The sequence below is a fragment of the Lynx rufus genome, unplaced genomic scaffold (genome assembly GCF_022079265.1).
Source record: "Lynx rufus isolate CCGP_SWC_20201006 ecotype Redwood Valley unplaced genomic scaffold, mLynRuf1.p SCAF_2, whole genome shotgun sequence".
In the NCBI taxonomy this organism is placed as follows: domain Eukaryota; kingdom Metazoa; phylum Chordata; class Mammalia; order Carnivora; family Felidae; genus Lynx; species Lynx rufus.
Window position 1 is genome coordinate 89,435,129 of NW_025814834.1, and position 18,423 is coordinate 89,453,551.

Here is an 18,423-nt window from a genome sequence, read left to right on the forward strand (position 1 = left end):
TGGTCCAGAACAGTGGATGTGTGTAAAAGATTTATAGACAAAAGAAAGAAAGAGAGAAAGGGAGAAAGAAATATCAAGCCCATGGGATACATGGGAAATTAAAACTAGATCCAAGGGCAGGGTTCTGCAAAAGGCTTGCTAAATAATAGATGGGAAAACTAAAAAGTTCTTGAAAGAATAGCCTTTTCTGTGAAGTCAGAGAGAGGCAGATTCAGTTGGCTAGGAAGCTGCTTATAGCTTTCAGCACAGAATAACAACATGGTCATTCCTCAGCTATTCATCCCAAAATGTGTCTGTGGGGTCTTATTTTCAATATGACAATTAACTTAGATTAATTTACCTAATTACTATTAATTGATTATCCCACCTTTGTAATATACTGTCTTTGTAATATAGTGTCTGAATCCAAGTAAAATTCACAAGCCTTAAAAGCACCTTTAATAAATAACTAATAAGGGGTAGGAGATTTTAGACCTTTTGGTAGATGGGGGAAGAAATTAATGTTAGGCAAGAGTCCTTTTCATTCCTGTTAATTCATGCAACAGGGACAATTTCTTTTCTATGCGTGGTAAGATTGACCTGATTCCTGAAATGTAGAATCAATAATTTCAAGGTTGGAAGTAACTCAAAGGTAATCTAGTCCAAATATCCATTTGATATCAAAGTGAATAATTTCCAAATGGAAGAAAGTTTATAATGTACATTAAACAATAATTTTATATAATAGTTACAGTACTATGTAGTGGGAGACATACTGGAATATGAATGTCATAATGGAATGTTCATAACTTTGGAATGGGACACACATTAAAAGCTAGTAATTTTTAAAAACAATTTGTAAGTTTATTTACTTTGAGAGAGAGAGAGAGAGAGAGAGAGAGATTGAGAGAGAATATGAATCCCAAGCAGGCTCTGTGCTGTTAGCCCAAAGCCCAATGCAGGCCTTGAACTCACACACCATGAGATCATTGACCTGAGCCGAGATCAAGAGTCCCACGCTCAACTGACTGAGTCACTCAGGTGACCCAAAAGCTAGTAAATTTTTAATTCGACGTAAGGACTTGTCATTTGAAAAAATGTTTTAGGGGCACCTGGGTGGCTCAGTTGGTTAAGCATTCGACTTTGGCTTGGGTCATGACCTCACAGTTCATGAGTTTGAGCTTCGTGTCCAGCTCTGTGCTAACAGCTCAGAGCCTGGAGCCTGCTTCAGATTGTCTCCCTTTCTCTCTGCCCCTCCCCTGCTTGTGCTCTTTCAAAAATAAATGTTAAAATGTTTTTTTAAAAATGTTTTAAACATAATCATTAAAATATCTATGCATATCCATTTAAGCTCACTGTATACTTTTTTTTTGAGATTAGAGTTCTAGAGTTGTCAAATCTGAAAATGAAAAGGTTTTTTTTTTAATTTACTTTCTTTTAAATGATTTAGACAAATTTTAATGTAGAAGTAAGCATTAAATGTGGGCACCTAAGGCTTTATAAAAGTGGGCTCCTGCAGAACCTGTAAAAATGAAATAGCCAAGGGTGTTTAACTTATGAACTGTTGCCAGGTTTACTCCTGATAAAGTCAGGCTCATTGGACTGTACTTTTCAGTCTCCTGACCATTTGCTGAAGACAGGCACTTAACCCAGTTTACAGTTCTACAGTACCAGTAGGACCCTACTGATTGCACTAAAGCAGTCCCAGAATAAAGAGCACTGAATAATTGTATCATCAGTGTAGAGACACTGTAATAAGTGGCACCATGAGAGAGAGAGTGTACCTCTTTGCCATGTAGTGAACTAGAGTAGTGAGTCAAGAGAGTCCATTAAATAACTTTAGGATTCCATTACAGTTTATACTATGCTATTCACTGATTGGGACAGTGGGGAGACCATTTAGGCAATGGAACTCTTAGGCGTAAGAAACACAAATCATAATTTCTATATAATCCACAGAATCACAACCTTAGACAATGCTAGGGAATGTTTTCATACCACTCACTGTTTTCTTTGCTGCAATTCTTAGAAAAAGAAATAAAACAAAATATAATGTCCTATAACTCCTATGTCTACCTCCAATTCTGTTATTATCTAATGTATAGTTTAAATTTTTCCTTTAGAAGGTAGAGGGATCATTCAACATTTTATGCAGGTGCTGGTTCGGCTTGTGTGGAAATAGGCAAGTGGCAGTATAGCGAAGGAAGAGTACCTTGTTCATAGTGTCATAGCCTCATCAGCCACTTGAAATGCTTGGAATTCAGTTATTACAATGTAATTGCCTTGTTCTCTTTGTTTTTTTTTTAAGCACTCTATATTAAAATGTGAGTATTCTTAGGGAGGGTGACATATTAAGTCTTAGTAACTTTGATAATTTATGAGACTAAGTAGGTCAGATCTATTTCACTATGCCATCTGGATAAGAATGGCTTCCTTCAGAATGATATGTGATTATGTCTTGACATCTGAAGATTCACTATCCATAGGTTTTGCTATTTTTAGGTAGTCCAAAGGTCTAGTTCCTGTCCAAGTTGTCATTTTATTGTGGGGTAGGTAACTGAGAATGGCATTGGATGACATGATGGTATATGAGACTCTGAGCTAGGAGTGAGCCTAGTGGACCATAACCAGCATAGGTACCCAAATTTGCTGTTCTTTACTCAGTCACATATACATGGAAGAAATTATGTATACTATGGTAAATAGTAAGTGGCAGAGAAGTAAGTCAGTGCCTAATTCAGAGTATGTGCTTGGTAATTTTTTTTTTGGATGCTTTAAGCAATTTTGTGAACATCCAGGAAGCAGAATAGGGGACTGGGATTTTGAGGATTGGTAAAAGGAATGCCAAAAGGCTGGAAAAGATGAAAACAAAAAACAGTGGGGTATTTTCCCAGTTTTATCCTGTTAATCAGGGCTCATGCTACCTTTGCTGTAGTAGTGACATTGAAATGATTGGTGAAAATATGCATAATGTCCACAAATGTGCCCTCTAGCCCAAGCCCTTCTCAGACTGACATTAATCCTAGTGTGCTGACTATGCAGATATAGCTGTAGACCAAGCCACTCTGCCTGCAATCATGTGGTATTGCCTAAAGCTCTGTCCTAGAGAAATGCTAGAGTTTCACAGGCTGCCTTTGAAAACCTAGCCTGACCAATCAACATATTTCTCTATTTCCTGGACTATTCATACCCTACTTCTTTTCTGGCTCTTAGTTGGAAATCACATTCCATGACAGACCAGGGCAATGATTTCAGATAGAATTTCCATTACCCAAATTAAATATCACACATTTTTTCCCCACCCAAACCCTATTAATGAGTATGCTGTGTTGAGTTATTAAACTGCGCATGAATATTCTATGTGTGTTTTTTCTATTTTGTTTTGATTTTTTTTCTAAGAGGACATCATTTTCACAGTGTTGCACCTTTCTTGACATCTTAGAGAACATAACCATGGTGTCTTATGTGTCATGACACCTTTGATTTATCCAGAGTGTAAGAAAATACCAGATGTAGGAAAAAAAGAAAAGCATGTTTTCACTTGCTTTACTACTTAACATCATAATTGCAAGTTAGCTAAGGACTTCTTTGTATGGTTATGAAGAATCACATGGCCACATTTATGGGCTCTACTCTAGATTTGAGAATTGATAAACTTTATTTTTACAAGTGACGTAACATCTAGGTGTAAATTTCTATCTATATTTCTATATTTAATTTTTTGTAGAATAGCTATTGAACTATTAATTAAATTCTCAATTTGGAACATGTGATAGATCATATCATGCACTACAATTATAGATCAAATGCACTCCCTTTTTTGTCTTAAGTTGGACATATAATGAAAATTAAAAACAAATGAAGCACATTTTAATTCATAGAAATTATGAGTTATTCAATTTGAAAGTAAGGCAAGGATATACATATGTGTATAACTTCTCTATTACTTTGGGAGAAGTAGAAGTATACAACTATTGAAATTCTCAGGGAAAAATAAAGCTGAGAAAAAGGTAATATTTTGTCATTTCTAATAAGAAAAATTTTTTTTTCTTCCAGAGTGCCTTCAAGGCATCCCCTGTATCAATAGCAATCAACAAAGAAATAACCATAGTTAGAGAGTACCTCTCCTGCACTCCTCCCTCTAGAGAACATACTTGCCCTTGACTTTGATGACTGGTAGTCTGCATATTCTTCCAAGTCAAGCTGCTTAGAGTTATGTTAGTCCTGAGAAAAGAAAATGCATCGTATTGATTACAGTTTTAAATGTATGTGAGCGTTTCTTGGTAACACTAGGACTCACAGAGCCTCCATCTGTGTTTTCCATGACAGGTTACATGTGTAAAATTGTTAGATAAATTATATTTTAATAGTCTTTAGAAGTTTCAAACAACATACCATCAAATTGCCAAGAATATATCTGGTAAAGTACCTAGAAGTTTGGTATATAATCACTGTTGAGTACCTACCTAGAACTAATCTGTCTTTTTAATAACAAAGTAAAAAATTGCAATCTTAAGTATAGGTTGTATGTTTATGTCCTTTGGCAGCCTGGTCAGAAAACAGTGAAATAGATTAAATGACCTTTTCCTTTTCTACCCCTAGATAATGAATTTTCGTATGTCTCCTTATTCTAACGTGATGATTTTGTGTCATATTTACTTGAGAAAATAGAAGCAATCAGAAGAGAACTTTCTCGCCCTGAAGTTTATTAAATGCACCAATCTATCTGTATCTAGAACTAATCACTTCACCATCCTCTTGTTTGAGTGAAAGAACACACTGTGCTAGTACCTAAGGCCTCTCTCTGCAATTGTGGACCAATCCCAAATTCTCTCTCCTACTCAAGAATTAGTCTCATATAATTGTTTTCTATTTTCACTTCTGCTGGATCATCCCATCAGCATATAAGCTTGTTGTAAAGATGATAGTAAACAGCTTTCTTTGAACCTACATTCCTCTTCAGCTACCACTCCATTTTTCTTCTCTCTTTATAGAAAAACTCACAGAATGTGTTTTTTTTCCTTTATTTACTTTCTCCCCTTCTGTCTTGAGCCCACTTAAATCAGTCTTATATTTAAAAAAATTTTTTTTGAATATTTGTTTATTTCTAGAGAGAGAGAGTGAGATAGCGCATTATCGGGGGAGGGCCAGAGAGAGGGAGACACAGAATCAGAAGCATGCTCCAGGCTCTGAACTTTCAGCACAGAGCCTGACACTGGGCACGAACTACAGATTGTGAGAACATAACCTGAGCTGAAGTTGGATGCCCAATCAAAAGAGCCACCTAGGCACCCCTATTAGTCTTATATTCTTATGAATCACTTAAACTTCTACTGTCAGGAGTACCAGTGACCTCCAGTTGCCTAATTACTTAGTTATAGGGCTTACCACACAACTAATCGTTGTCTCCTTTTTGAATACTTTTCCTTTTTAAAGCAGTACATTTTAGAGTTTTCCTTTTAGCTTACTGGGAATTTTTTTTTCTCTTTTTTTTTTTTTTTTTTTGCTACATTATCCTCATTATTTTGGCATGATCAGTGTTCAGTTCTTTGGACGTCTCTATTGATTTCCTAAGTGCTCTCATCTTGTATCATGACTTTAAAAACACATCTTTGATGGTTGTATAAAACATCTAGAGACTGAGATTTGTAAGTTTGCATCATCAGACCTGGCTTCTCTGTTCAACACCAAACTCACTTGGATATTAAAATCCAATTCAATATCTCCATTGGAAATATAATAGAAATATCAATTTGTTTGTGTCGCACAGTCTTGATTCTCTCCCTGACAGTGGTAAACATCAGCCCCTACTCATTCACCCAGTTGTCCAAGGCAAAACATTGGAATCATCCTTGACACCATTCTTTCTCTCAAACCCTTTGTTTCAAACTTTTAGATATATAATGAATTGAACTATTGTCTTTAAGGAGCATCTTGCATCCCAATTACTACTAATGCTTTACATTTCTTCACAGAATTTATCACTGTCAAACAATATGAAATATTATTTGTTTGCTTATTGTCTGCTTTCTTCACTAAAATGTAAGCTCTATGAAAACAGGAGTTTAATACTTTTGTTAACTGCTTTGTCCCTAGCATCTAGAGCAGTACCTGACATCAGCTGGCTGTGCTCAAAAGAAAATTTGTTAAATGAATACATAAACATGCAAATACTGAGACAGTATATTCTTTTTAGGGAACAAATTAAATGTGGCTTTTTTACAGACCCATCTTTCAAACAGGAACTATTTGTGAATAGGAGTTATTGTTTCTTTATTCATTCTCTCTCTAGATGATCTTTCCATTGCTATAAGTGGAATATTAAAGTGCCCTGCAGTTACCACATTCTCATCAATAAGATTGTTTATGTTTGTGTTTAATTGTTCTGTATATTTGGGTGCCACCAAATTCGGTGTATAGACATGTATAATTGTTATCTCTTCCTGATGGGTAGACCCTGAAATTATTATATAATGCTCTTCTTCATCTCTTGTTACAGCCTTTAATTTAAAGTCTTGTTTGTCTGATATAAGTATTGCTACTCCAGCTTTCTTTTGACTTCAAGTAGCATGATAGATACTTCTCTAGCCCCTCACTTTCAATCTGAAGGTGTCCTCAGGTCTAAAATGAGTCACTTGTAGATGGGTCTTGTTTTTTTTTTTTTATCCATTCTGATACCCTATGTCTTTTGGTTGGAGCATTTAGTCCATTTACATTCAGTGTTATTATTGAAAGATAGGGGTTTAGAGTCATTGTGATATCTGTAGGTTTCATGCTTGTAGTGATATCTCTGGTACTTTGTGGTCCTTGCAGCATTTCACTCACAGAGTCCCCCTTAGGATCTCTTATAGGGCTGGTTTAGTGGTGATGAATTCCTTCACTTTTTGTTTGTTTAAGAAAACCTTTATCTCTCACTCTATACTGAATGACAGGCTTGCTGTATAAAGGATTCTTGGCTGCATATTTTTCTTGTTCATCACATTGAAGATTTCCTGCCATTCCTTTCTGGCCTGCCAAGTTTCAGTAGATAGGTCTGCTACTATTCTTATATGTCTACCTTTGTATGCTAAGGCCTGTTTATCCCTAGCTGCTTTCAGAATTCTCTCTTTATCTTTGTATTTTGTCAGTTTCACTTTGATATGTCATGTACATGATCGATTCAAGTTACGTCTGAAGGGAGTTCTCTGTGCCTCTTGAATTTAAATGTCTGTTTCCTTCCCCAAATTGTGGAAGTTCTCAACTATGATTTGTTCGAGTATACCTTCAGCCCCTCTCTCTCTCTTCTTCTTCTGGAATTCCTGTGATATGGATATTGTTCCATTTGATTGAATCACTTTGTTCTCTAATTCTCCCCTTGTGATCCTGGATTTTTTTTCTCGCTCTTTTTCTCAGCTTTCTCTTTCTCCATATTTGTATTTTCTAATTCACCTATTCTCACCTCTGCCTCTTTAATCCATGCTGTGGCCGCATCCATTTTTTCTTTTTTGGACCTCATTTATAGCATTTTGTAATTCATCAGACTATTTTCTAGTACCTTGATCTTTGTAGCAATAGATTCTCTACTGTCTTCTATGCTTTTTTCAAGCCCAGCTATTAATTTTATGACTATTATTCTAATTTTTTTTCCAATTATGTTGCTTAAATCTCTTTTGATCAATTCTTTAGCTGTCACTTCTTCCATGAATTTCTTTTGAGGAGAATTCTTTGGTTTCATCATTTTGCCTAGTTTTCTGTCCCTTATGACTTTTAAAAGCTTGTTATGTGCTCTGCACCTGCGAGCAATGCTATAATAAAGGGGGGTTATACTCTGTCCGTGGCCTGGCCCTTCAGGAGGTGTTTTTTGGAGAGTGTTACTTGCTTTCTGTTGTTGTGACTTTGGTTATTTTATTTCCCTACTTGTAGTGATATTTTGGACCCTCCACTAGGTGTGCTTTGATTTGCTCCTTGAAGTAGCCCTGGAAAGGAAAACAGACATACAGACAAACAAAACAAATACACAAACACAGAAACAAATAAAGCAAACAAAGAAAAACAAAAGACAAAAAACTAAAAACAATCCAAAAGCAAAAAAAAAAAAACAGAAACACCAGCTACGGGTAGAAAACAGGGTGGAGGCAGTGCTGATGGAAGAACATACAGAAAGAGAGAAATGACAGGGGTGGGGAAAAAGAAAAAAGAAACATTGACTAGGCAGAGAGACTAAAAGGCTTAATTCGGAGAGAGAGAAAGGAATGTAAAGAAGGTGTAGAACATGTATCAAGAGAATGGATTAAATATATCTATTTAAACAAACCAATAACCAGAGTAACAGCCTAGAGGAGCGAAGAGATAAGAAGGAGAAATGGGGGGGGGGATAAATCTATACGTCAAGAATTGTCCTAGAATTAATCTAGGCAATGCAGCAGCACTGGGAAGGAGGAGGGGTTCTTCTGGTTCAACAGCATCTATCTCACTCCAGAAGATATGTAGTTACCCAGAGCTGAGAGGTGTGGTTTGGTGTAGGATGGTCCTGCCTCCACTGTGGGCCCTGCAGACCATCCCTGAGGCCCTGTTTTTGGTGGTGGTGGGGAGAAACATGGCAATGCCCCAGTCTCTTCTCCATGACCCAGTGTCCCAAATCACTCCTGTGGAGCCATCCTCACTGTGCTGCAGGCATAGATGAGGCTGTCTGTCTTGCTCCATTGACTCCTTTGCCCTGGTGCTTGGCTGGGAATTAAACTCCCGCTCTGTGCGCCCCGGTACTGGGGGAACACCTCCTGATATGAGGTTCCAGCTGGTTTTGTCCTGTGCTGCAGCCCTTCAGGGGAAGGGACCGGTTTTTCCTGCTGAGGACTGCACTGCTGATCTACCACTGAACCCTAAGGTGACTCCCCACCTCCCCAGGTGTGTGAACAGGGCAGCTGGCCCCAGTCTGAAGATGGAATCTGCAGTTAAAGTTGGGATCCCTCTCCATCCTGGTCCCAAGTTTTTTCTCTTGTCCAGATACAGTCCTATGCTTCCCTAGTCGCTCTTTCTCTTCCCTTTGTCTCTTGGCAGAGGGGAATCCCTCCCCTTCATGCCTATGCAGCTGGTTTTATCTACCCCAGTTCGCAATCATTCACCTATGCTCCCTCAAGTTGTTCCGTTTTCTCCCTGGTAGACTCAGTCTCTTTTCCTCCCAGACTCTTGGGGTTCAAAGTCCTTTAGCTTCAGCCCTTCTTTGTTTGGGAGACGCAGGAAGTCCCCCTACTTCTCCACCATGTTGGCCATCAGCTCAGTAATGTTTATAAAGCACTTTGATGTTTCCACATTTGGCTCATATTTTATTTTACTTTTTATAAAATACTATACAATAGTTTAATATATGGCATGATATTATAAATGTTATTCAGTTCAGTAAATAAATTTTTCCATTAAAAAGTAGTTGAGGAAACCAGAGAAAAAAATTTGGCTATATATGTTTTTGACAGGAAAAGAAAAATTTTCAACCGTATATCTTTTTTTCTTCCACTTATATTAACTTCATTCATATTTTTAGTTTGGCTTATTTGAGTCTGACCTATAATTTATAATATTATTTGAATACTTCTTTTTCTTATTTTTTAAACTAGATACTTCATATTTATATTCATAAGTAAGATTTTACATTCAACAATTTCTATTTTATTGCCCACTGTTAGATGATATTTTTAATATTTTTTTTAAATGTTTTTATTTTTTTTATTTTTGAGACAGAGACAGAGCATGAGCAGGGGAGGGGCAGAGAGAGAGGGAGACACAGAATCTGAAGCAGGCTTCCATCTCTGAGCTGTGAGCACAGAGCCCTATGGGGCTCAAACCCATGAACCGTGAGATTATGACCTGAGCCAAAGTCGGACGTTTAGCCAGCTGAGCCACCCAGGTGCCCCAAGATGATTTTTTTGTAATTTAGTATCTTTACACAGATTGCTCTTCATTTTGTTTCATATGGTAGTTTACCTTCCTACAGAGGTTGTGTGATTTTTATTATAATTGTCAACATTGTTCTCATTTCTTTTTTTTTTTTAATTTTTTTTTTCAATGTTTATTTATTTTTGGGACAGAGAGAGACAGAGCACGAACGGGGGAGGGGCAGAGAGAGAGGGAGACACAGAATCGGAAACAGGCTCCAGGCTCTGAGCCATCAGCCCAGAGCCCGACGCGGGGCTCGAACTCACGGACCGCGAGATCGTGACCTGGCTGAAGTCGGACGCTTAACCGACTGCGCCACCCAGGCGCCCCTGTTCTCATTTCTAACTGCATCCCATTTTTCTTATTTTTAGAGACCTTATGTAATTTGCATATGATGTATTAAAAGTAAAGTTTAAAAATTCCTGTTTCAATTATTTAACATTTGTATTGGTTAACAACCACTCTTTGGGCTGCATAGATGATAGTTTTCTGTTTGATTGCACATTTAGTCTTACTCTGACCCTTCATTTTATATACTTTACATGTGAGTCATTATTTAACCTTTCATTGAGTTGAACCTGGGAATCTTTTTGTTTTTGTTGTTTTTATCTTTGGCTCAACATATATTAAGGTGTACCTACTGAACTTTATTAGTGGAGATAATTGCTCACAATTACAGGAAAATTAGAACATAATATAACAAATGATAAACATTTATATATGTGTATATCCATATATATACATACATTTGTTATAACATAAGTATTTATGAGGTTTATATTTATTTGTAAGTACCTGAATTCATCATTCTAATCATCTGAAAGGAAAATAACTGATATATTATTCTTAGAATTGAATGGAAGAATAAGAAGTTTAAATGAAACCTTAAAAATAAGTTGTAAGTTTTATTCACTCTGAGAACATTCATTTAGCATCAACTGTCTGTCAAAACATATTATAAGTATATACATACACATTCAGTATACTCTTGGCTATGAGAGGATAAGTGTATGTTTGCTAGGGTATAGTTACAGTGGCCTGGCATTTAAATAGGCATTATTATGGTATCTAGTCAAATGATCTTCTCCATGTTTTCAAGTTTCTCCTTCTAATTCACAGTTTTCTAATCAGTCTTCAAAAGTTTTAGCACTGGTTAATATATATGATAGGAAAAAACTAACTTTTGGCCATAGAGAGCATAAATACACATCTTTATAACTGGGAGAGAAAATACCTATTTTTTATGCTGTTCACATATGGGGAATGGTGAGGAAGATGAGGGTACTTTTGCTCCCCCAGCATGACTCAACTGACAGCCTGTTGGAAAGGTTCATTCAATCTAAGTCTTGGTTCTCTAAGTATAGTCATTGAGTGCTTTCTTATGTTTCAGTCTCTTCTATGTGGAGAGTTAGTCTTTATTATTTCACATGAAGTGTTGATGTAGGTATTCCTATGACTAAAGTCATCTAAAATGTGCTTTGCAACTGTTCCTTTGGGAACTGTCCACTGACTCTAAGGATGGCATTTGATAAGATCACATTTATTCTGGCGAGACATCCTCATTACCCAAGATAATGATGTTCTTCCATTGGCATGTGGGAACTTGAGGTAATGATGCAACTGGAGATCAGACATAGTACAGGTTGAGGCAGATTACATATGCCAGTTTTCATGAAATAGAAAAAAACGATTTATACACTTAGCCCCTGATTTTTTTATGGGTTTTGCGTTTCACTGGGTTCCTCCCACCCCCATAAGTACGCTCTATGTTTATTTGTATAAAGGGGGAAACCATAGTTAATAGCTGAGACATATGAATATTATCACACTAACAAGCGTCCTTCCTCTAGTACATGATTTGAATTTTTAAAGTCACCATTATCAAATCAAACCATGTCAAATTATGAAGAACCTGACTTTATTGGTTTTCTGTTTATGAGAAGTAATAAAATCAGTAGTTGCTATATTTTGCATTAAAACAATCACCTGATTTACTCAAAAAGCAACTACAAAAATCAAATAGATTTATCAGTTACATCAAGTAAGCATTACCTGTGTTGACCAGTAATTCATTTTCATCTCAGTTTCTAAGGGGAATCTTGGTGTTCTTTCATATTCTAGCCTTACTCCAAAGAATGTTTATTACATAAGTAAATTTACTGACTGGTAGACAGTTAAGAAATTATCGTCTACATCTGGACTTCTCATAAAGCTTGGAAGCAAAGAAGCTTTCAGTCGTAGTTCACTTTTTAAAAAGAGGCAATGTCACCAAAGGTCATTTCAGTTGTCAAAAGATGACAGTAAGTACTAACAGACTGGCGGTGTGTCTTTGTTAACATGATAACACAGTCATCTAAGACCTCTTCATAACCTGAGAAATCTATGATCCAACAGGTTTCAGGAGCGCTCAGGTCAACTGGAAAACAACAGAGCTAGGAGTGTTGAAAAGGGACCAAGTCTGGACTTCTAAATTAGAGAATGGCAAGAGCAAGCATTGCATAGTTCAAAGGGGCTTTAAAAAGTTAAGAGAGAAGCCAACCAGCTAAGCAAGCTTCAGTGTGGTCCCTAGACAAGGTTATGTTAAGCATAGATAATTCACAATTTTCACAATACTTTATCATGGAAATGATCTTAGCATTTTCAAGACTTCATTTTTATTGGCTTATAGTAGGCAGTTCAGGGAAAGTCTGTTTATTGGGAAGAAACTCTTAGACTAATTAATTTTATAATCTCATTGAGACTTTTTATTATTGTTTATTTTTGTTTGTTTAGAAGTTTTTATTAAGTCAAAAACTTTAGGGTCTTTCTAAAGGTGGAGAAGAATTTTATGCCTGGATTAATTCCTCAGAGGATAAAAATTCAAATGCCGTTCTATCTGAGTAAAACACAAGGAACCTGATATCCCTACTCACATCAGAAATGATTAAAACCATTAAATAATTGTTTAAAAGTTTAGGCTTATTATATTACCCGTAGCATACTCATCTGCTTTTTTTTCCCTTTCTTTGCAATGCTATCTGTTTCCTGAATGATCAAATGATGTTTATGAAATTTCCTGTTAGCCAGTTTTTCTCTGTATTACATTCATCAGTTAGAAAACGAAATTATTTTGTCACATTTCACAGAATGCTTCTAAAAGAACTGTACTCTGCAAGAATTCCATGTTACCATTTTACATGTTCAGAAAATTTGTATTGAATAAACACTAGATTCTAAATGCTAGAGGTACAGTGACAGAAGGAGAAAATAATAAACCAGAAAAAAAAAAAGATACATGCAATGTTTGGTGGTGATATGGGAAAAATAAAGCAGGGAAAGCTTATAGAGAGTATATAGAGATTGTAGGGGCTTGCAATTTTCACAAAATAAAGTAGTAAGAGAAGTCATTGCTGGAAAGGTAGCTTTCAAATACTACCCTAACAGAGGTGAACAAGTCAGGCATTCTGATATATGGGGGGGGGGGGCACGGTGGTGGTGATTACGAAGAAGGAAGAGCCTCTGAGACAGAGGCTTACTTGGCTTGTTGGTTAAGGAACAGTAAGAAGGGCGGTGTGTCTGGAGGAATATGACAAGGGTGAGATTAATAAGGAGATAAAGGAAATGATGTCAAACAGGTAATGAGAATACAGTTAATGGAGGGGTTTATAGGCTATTATAAAGGCTTTGACTTTTACTGTGAGTGAAATGGGAAGGGTGGGTGATGGGCGTTGGGGAGGGCACCTTTGGGGATGAACACTGGGTGTTGTATGGAAACCAATATGACAATAAATTTCATATATTGAATAAAAAATGAAATGGGAACCCTTTGAGGAATTGGACAGAAAACTGATTCACGTTAACATTTTAAAGGTATCACTCTGGCCATTGTGTTGAGAAAGAATAAAAGAGGAGGAGGGCATCAATGAAAGCAGAGAAACCAGTTAGAAGGCTCTAGGAACCATTTGGGTTGAGAGATGATGGCAGCTTGGAGCAGGGTGGTAGTAACAGTCACTGAGACGTGGTGGGATTCCTGATATGTTTTGACATCAGAATCAAAGATATTTATGGACACTTTGGATGAAGGACGGGAAAAAAAGAGGAATTGAGGATTTCCAAATTTATCCTATTTCCTAATTAGCACAAAAGCTACTCTGATTATGATTGTATAGCTAAACTCTTCAACACTAATTTTGTATGGCATATTACTGTTACCTTTACATCTTAACAAGCATTGAAATTTTGGTCAATTAGTGCATATTCATCAAAAACTCACCAATCTTTAGAAAAGCAAGGATGCATTGTTCTAAAAATAGTATCGAGCAAGTTTCTTTTACTTCTACAATCTTATTTTCTTGACTATAAAAAAAGAAGCAGCTCAGTAATCATAAGCTAGTCATGATCTAGTGATTATTTGACTCCTGGAGTCAGTCAAGGAGCCACTAAGGCTGAAGTCACAGGTGCTGTTTGGATGGGCTTCTGAATTTGTATGTTCTACTCCAGAAAATTCACTTCTGGCCTCATGCATCCACCTCAAAAAAGTACACCCTTGCTCACAAGGGAAGCTGTAAAACTGTAGGGTGAGGTCAGTCCACCTCCATCCTCATTGCTAAAACAACAACAACAACAACAAAATTAAAACAATAACAACAACAAAACAATCTCACAGAACTTCCTTTATTTACCAACAGTGAAAGTAAATAGTATTGTACTAACATTTACACAATACATTATTTTTAAGGAAATAAAGAATACAAATGCTCAGTGGACTATGTTTTCTTTAGAGAAGCCAACTACAACATATAGTCAGTGAAGCATATATGAGTTATTAATAAATACTTTTGCAAGCATTTTTAAAAAGTTTTAAAGATGCATTAAAATATAGGAATAAATTGTAGTAAGTAATTCAAAATTATGAAAAAAATGGACTCACTTTTACTAAACTCACTTCTTTTTTTCTCTTATTCCAGAACCGACAGATAGGCCACCTATGCTATTAATTGCAAATTCTGAAACAATTGAGGTTTTCTATCTTAATGGCAGTAAAATGGCAACCCTGAGCTCGGTCAATGGAAATGAAATTCATACTCTGGATTTTATTTACAATGAAGACATGATTTGTTGGATTGAATCAAGAGAATCTTCAAATCAGCTCAAATGTATCCAGATAACAAAAACAGGAAGATTAACAGAGGAGTGGACCATTAATATTCTTCAGTCCTTCCACAGTGAGTATTTCAACTCATATGAAATGTCACCCTTGAAGGATTTCATTTACAGATCAGTAAACAGGATTCTTAGATTTTTCTAACATAGTTTATGGCTATTGGAAATCTATATATGTAAATATGAATAGACGAATAAATGTGTTCACTACCTGTTCTGAATAAACACACACATACACATGTAGTTTCACTGTTTATACAAGTAACAAGTTAGGAGTTAATTTTAATTCTTTCTTTAATGATTATTACAGTGTCACCTAAATGAGAATTGTAATTTGCCACTCAGTGATAGTTCACAATGTGAGAGTGAAGGTGGAAATTTTAAAAAGCAAGAAACAGAGTTGATAATTATAAGCTCATCAACTGTAGTGTTTGTTAAAATGCCTTGAAAACTATTAGATTTATGCTAATTGGTAACAACTACCTGTGTTTGTTGACTTTTTTCTTAGCAAATCAGAGTTTTTATGCATCTTCCAAAGGACTGATTTGTGGTTTTGATTTATTTTGATTTCTCGGTCCAGAAATTCACAAACTAGTAGCTGTGCTTTTCTTCCTGAATATTGCTGTAAATTGAAGTCACATCGTTACACAGACACGAATACATTCATTCCATCTTTCACGCTGATGTTTGCTGTCTCCCTTTCTCTCTCTTTCTCCTTCCCTCCATCTCTCCAGCACAGGAGTATTTGTGCTTTCCTGGGGAAACCGTGTGCATGGGAATTTCAAGACATGTCCATTTATTTTTTTGATTTACAGAAAATTATTCTTGCAAATGCTGCTAACATAAAAATTGGTAGAAAAGTAAAGAAAAACTGTAGTCAAGTTAAGAAAAGACAGTCCTGTGATAGAATAAATGTAGCTTTCAGACAGAATGTTTGGTGATTTGGATTCAATAATTATATTTTATTAATATTTTTGACATACAATTAGAAGGATTGATTATTAATCTTTATTAAACATAAGAAAAATAATATGTAATGTTTGATAAGTATGATGATATTGAATGAACCAATGGCAAAAATTATAAAAAATGGAATATAAAGTATGATGTGTACAGTTTAGTAAAAATAAATAAATGTTTAACAAATAGAATCCAACACTTTGAAAATCCTCTTAACATAAATAAAATAATTGCTAAAGCCACTTATTTTGATACTGGACCAAAATGCCTTGTAAAAGCAAAGGTCCCTGGCTGTTTTTAAGGATTTTATAGGAAATGATAATTCCTAATAAATAGTAAATAACAAGTAGTACCAGCACAAGGAGTGCTGCCGTGTGATTTGAGTATTTCAGACATTGGCTAGGCCAGCTGTTGGAAAGTGTTCAAACAAAAGGCCCCAGTCCCTGCCATGTTAGTGATTACCTCAAGTAATCCAAATGCATTTGTCCCTAGCAAATGGAATGGTGACAGTCAAATAGCTAGGCTATTCAAAGTTGCCAGGTAAAATTACTTTCCAAATTTACTTAAGCAACTTTTCTACATTTAATATGTCCTAATAATATTATTAATTTCTCTTGTAACATGTATTTTTAAAACAACTACTTTTTTTTAGTACATCTGGGGATGGCAAAGCGTTTGCACATTAGAATATCGGAAGAATATAATTTGTATCTTAGGTTTCTTTTGATTTATAAGGCAATGCTTGGCCAATCTAGAAAACGAAAGAGATTTTTGTTAAGCAATTCACTGAAATGCTGAAAAGAACATTCATTTTGAACTATAAGCAATAAATGCAATGGAAATCTTTTAATTAGAATAAATATTTTGTTGACAAAGTCAGGTTTAAGCTGTGCAATTTCAGTCAATGTAGAATAAAGATTAAATGTGTAGAAGTAAGTTAATGATGGGACTGGGGCAGAGGTGTGAGCAGGTCCGGGCTCCTCTGTCACTGCTTGTAATCCATGCATTTTATCACCGTGCCAGAGAATAGCTTCCATTGGATAAGGTGAGCTCTTCATTCACCATGACACTCTGTGAGCTGATAATGAAGTTGGAATATTTCTTGCATGTATAATTACATAAAATCTCTTGTACCACATAAGCAAAAATAATGAACCAATGAGACTATGCCTGAATAACTGGCACTGTTCCTTCTTCCATAGATGCTTTTCTCTGAATTTGCCTGAAGAAAGCATTCTTTTTATGAAAAAAATAATAATATATATTTTTTTAATTTACTGTGAGGAGAAAAGCAATCATTACAGGTCAAACTGACTTGCATTTAAAATTTGCATAATGGTATATTTAAATAATTTAGTTCAGTATTAAAATTTATATTTTCTGTCTCATCTCATTGGATACCCACTACATTCCTGTATGCTCTTCAAGTTTTGTAATATAAAAAAAATTAGCTACAGATCTCAGATATGTTAGACAATACTGATTCGCGAAAACAAAGGCAGAGATGGGACAACTAAATCTTGTGTTCTTCTACATTAGAAATGCAAATACTGGTGCTTTCAGAGAACCTCCCAAATCTACTAAAAATAACAACTACAACTTATGGAATGTGTTAAGTGACTGTATGCATTAGGAAGGCATAGCTGTGTCTCTTATGATGAGGGGAAAATTGTGACAGTGAGAAATTGGGTGACAGGGCACAACGAGTATTGGCTATAGGTGTGAGTTGGGTCTGACTTTATCAGCTTTTGCTAAACACCACACTGCCCCTGTGGGTCTCAACTTTTGTTGTTTATTTTAGTGAGCCAAAAATGATTAGACACACAAATGTTAGGGACAATGGCTCAAAAAGACAGTCTCTAAATAGGAGAGAAGTATACAAATCTTGGAAGGGAAGTGGACAAGGTGAATTGTGGAAGGCTATATTGTTTGAGAAGACCCACCTCTTAGGGTGCCTTGGTGGCTCAGTCATTTAAGCGTCTGACTTTGGCTCAGGCATGATCCCATGGTTCGTGGGTTTTGAGGCCCATGTTGAGCTCTGCTGACAACCTGGAGCCTGGAGCCTGCTTCAGATTCTGTGTCTCCCCCTCTCTCTGCCCCTACTCGCCCCTCTCTGTCTCTCAACAATATATAAAGACTTTTAAAAAGGCCCACCAATTGATTCTAATATAGCCGCTTAGAGAAGCCTATTTTTTGTTTTAAATTTTTTAATGTTTGTTTATTTTTTGAGAGAGAGACAGTGACAGAGACTGTGAGTGAGTGATGGGCAGAGAGAGAAGGAGTCACAGAATCTGAAATAGGCTCCAGTCTTTGAGCTGTCAGTACAGAGCCTAATGGTGGGGCTTGAACTCATGAACTGCGAGATCATAACCTGAGCCCAAGTCAGACGCTTAACTGACGAACCACTTGGGTGACCCTAGAGGCCTACTTTTA

At 36.1% G+C, this 18,423-nt stretch overlaps 1 protein-coding gene across 1 annotated transcript in view; it reads left to right on the top strand.

Annotated features, from left to right (window-relative positions):
- LRP1B (LDL receptor related protein 1B) overlaps positions 1 to 18,423 on the top strand; it is a 1,918,909-nt gene that overhangs the window by 893,674 nt on the left and 1,006,812 nt on the right. The window contains exon 6 of the mRNA XM_047084146.1: positions 14,835 to 15,092. Coding sequence (XP_046940102.1) covers positions 14,835 to 15,092 — 258 coding nt within the window. The remainder of the gene's footprint in view (positions 1 to 14,834; positions 15,093 to 18,423) is intronic.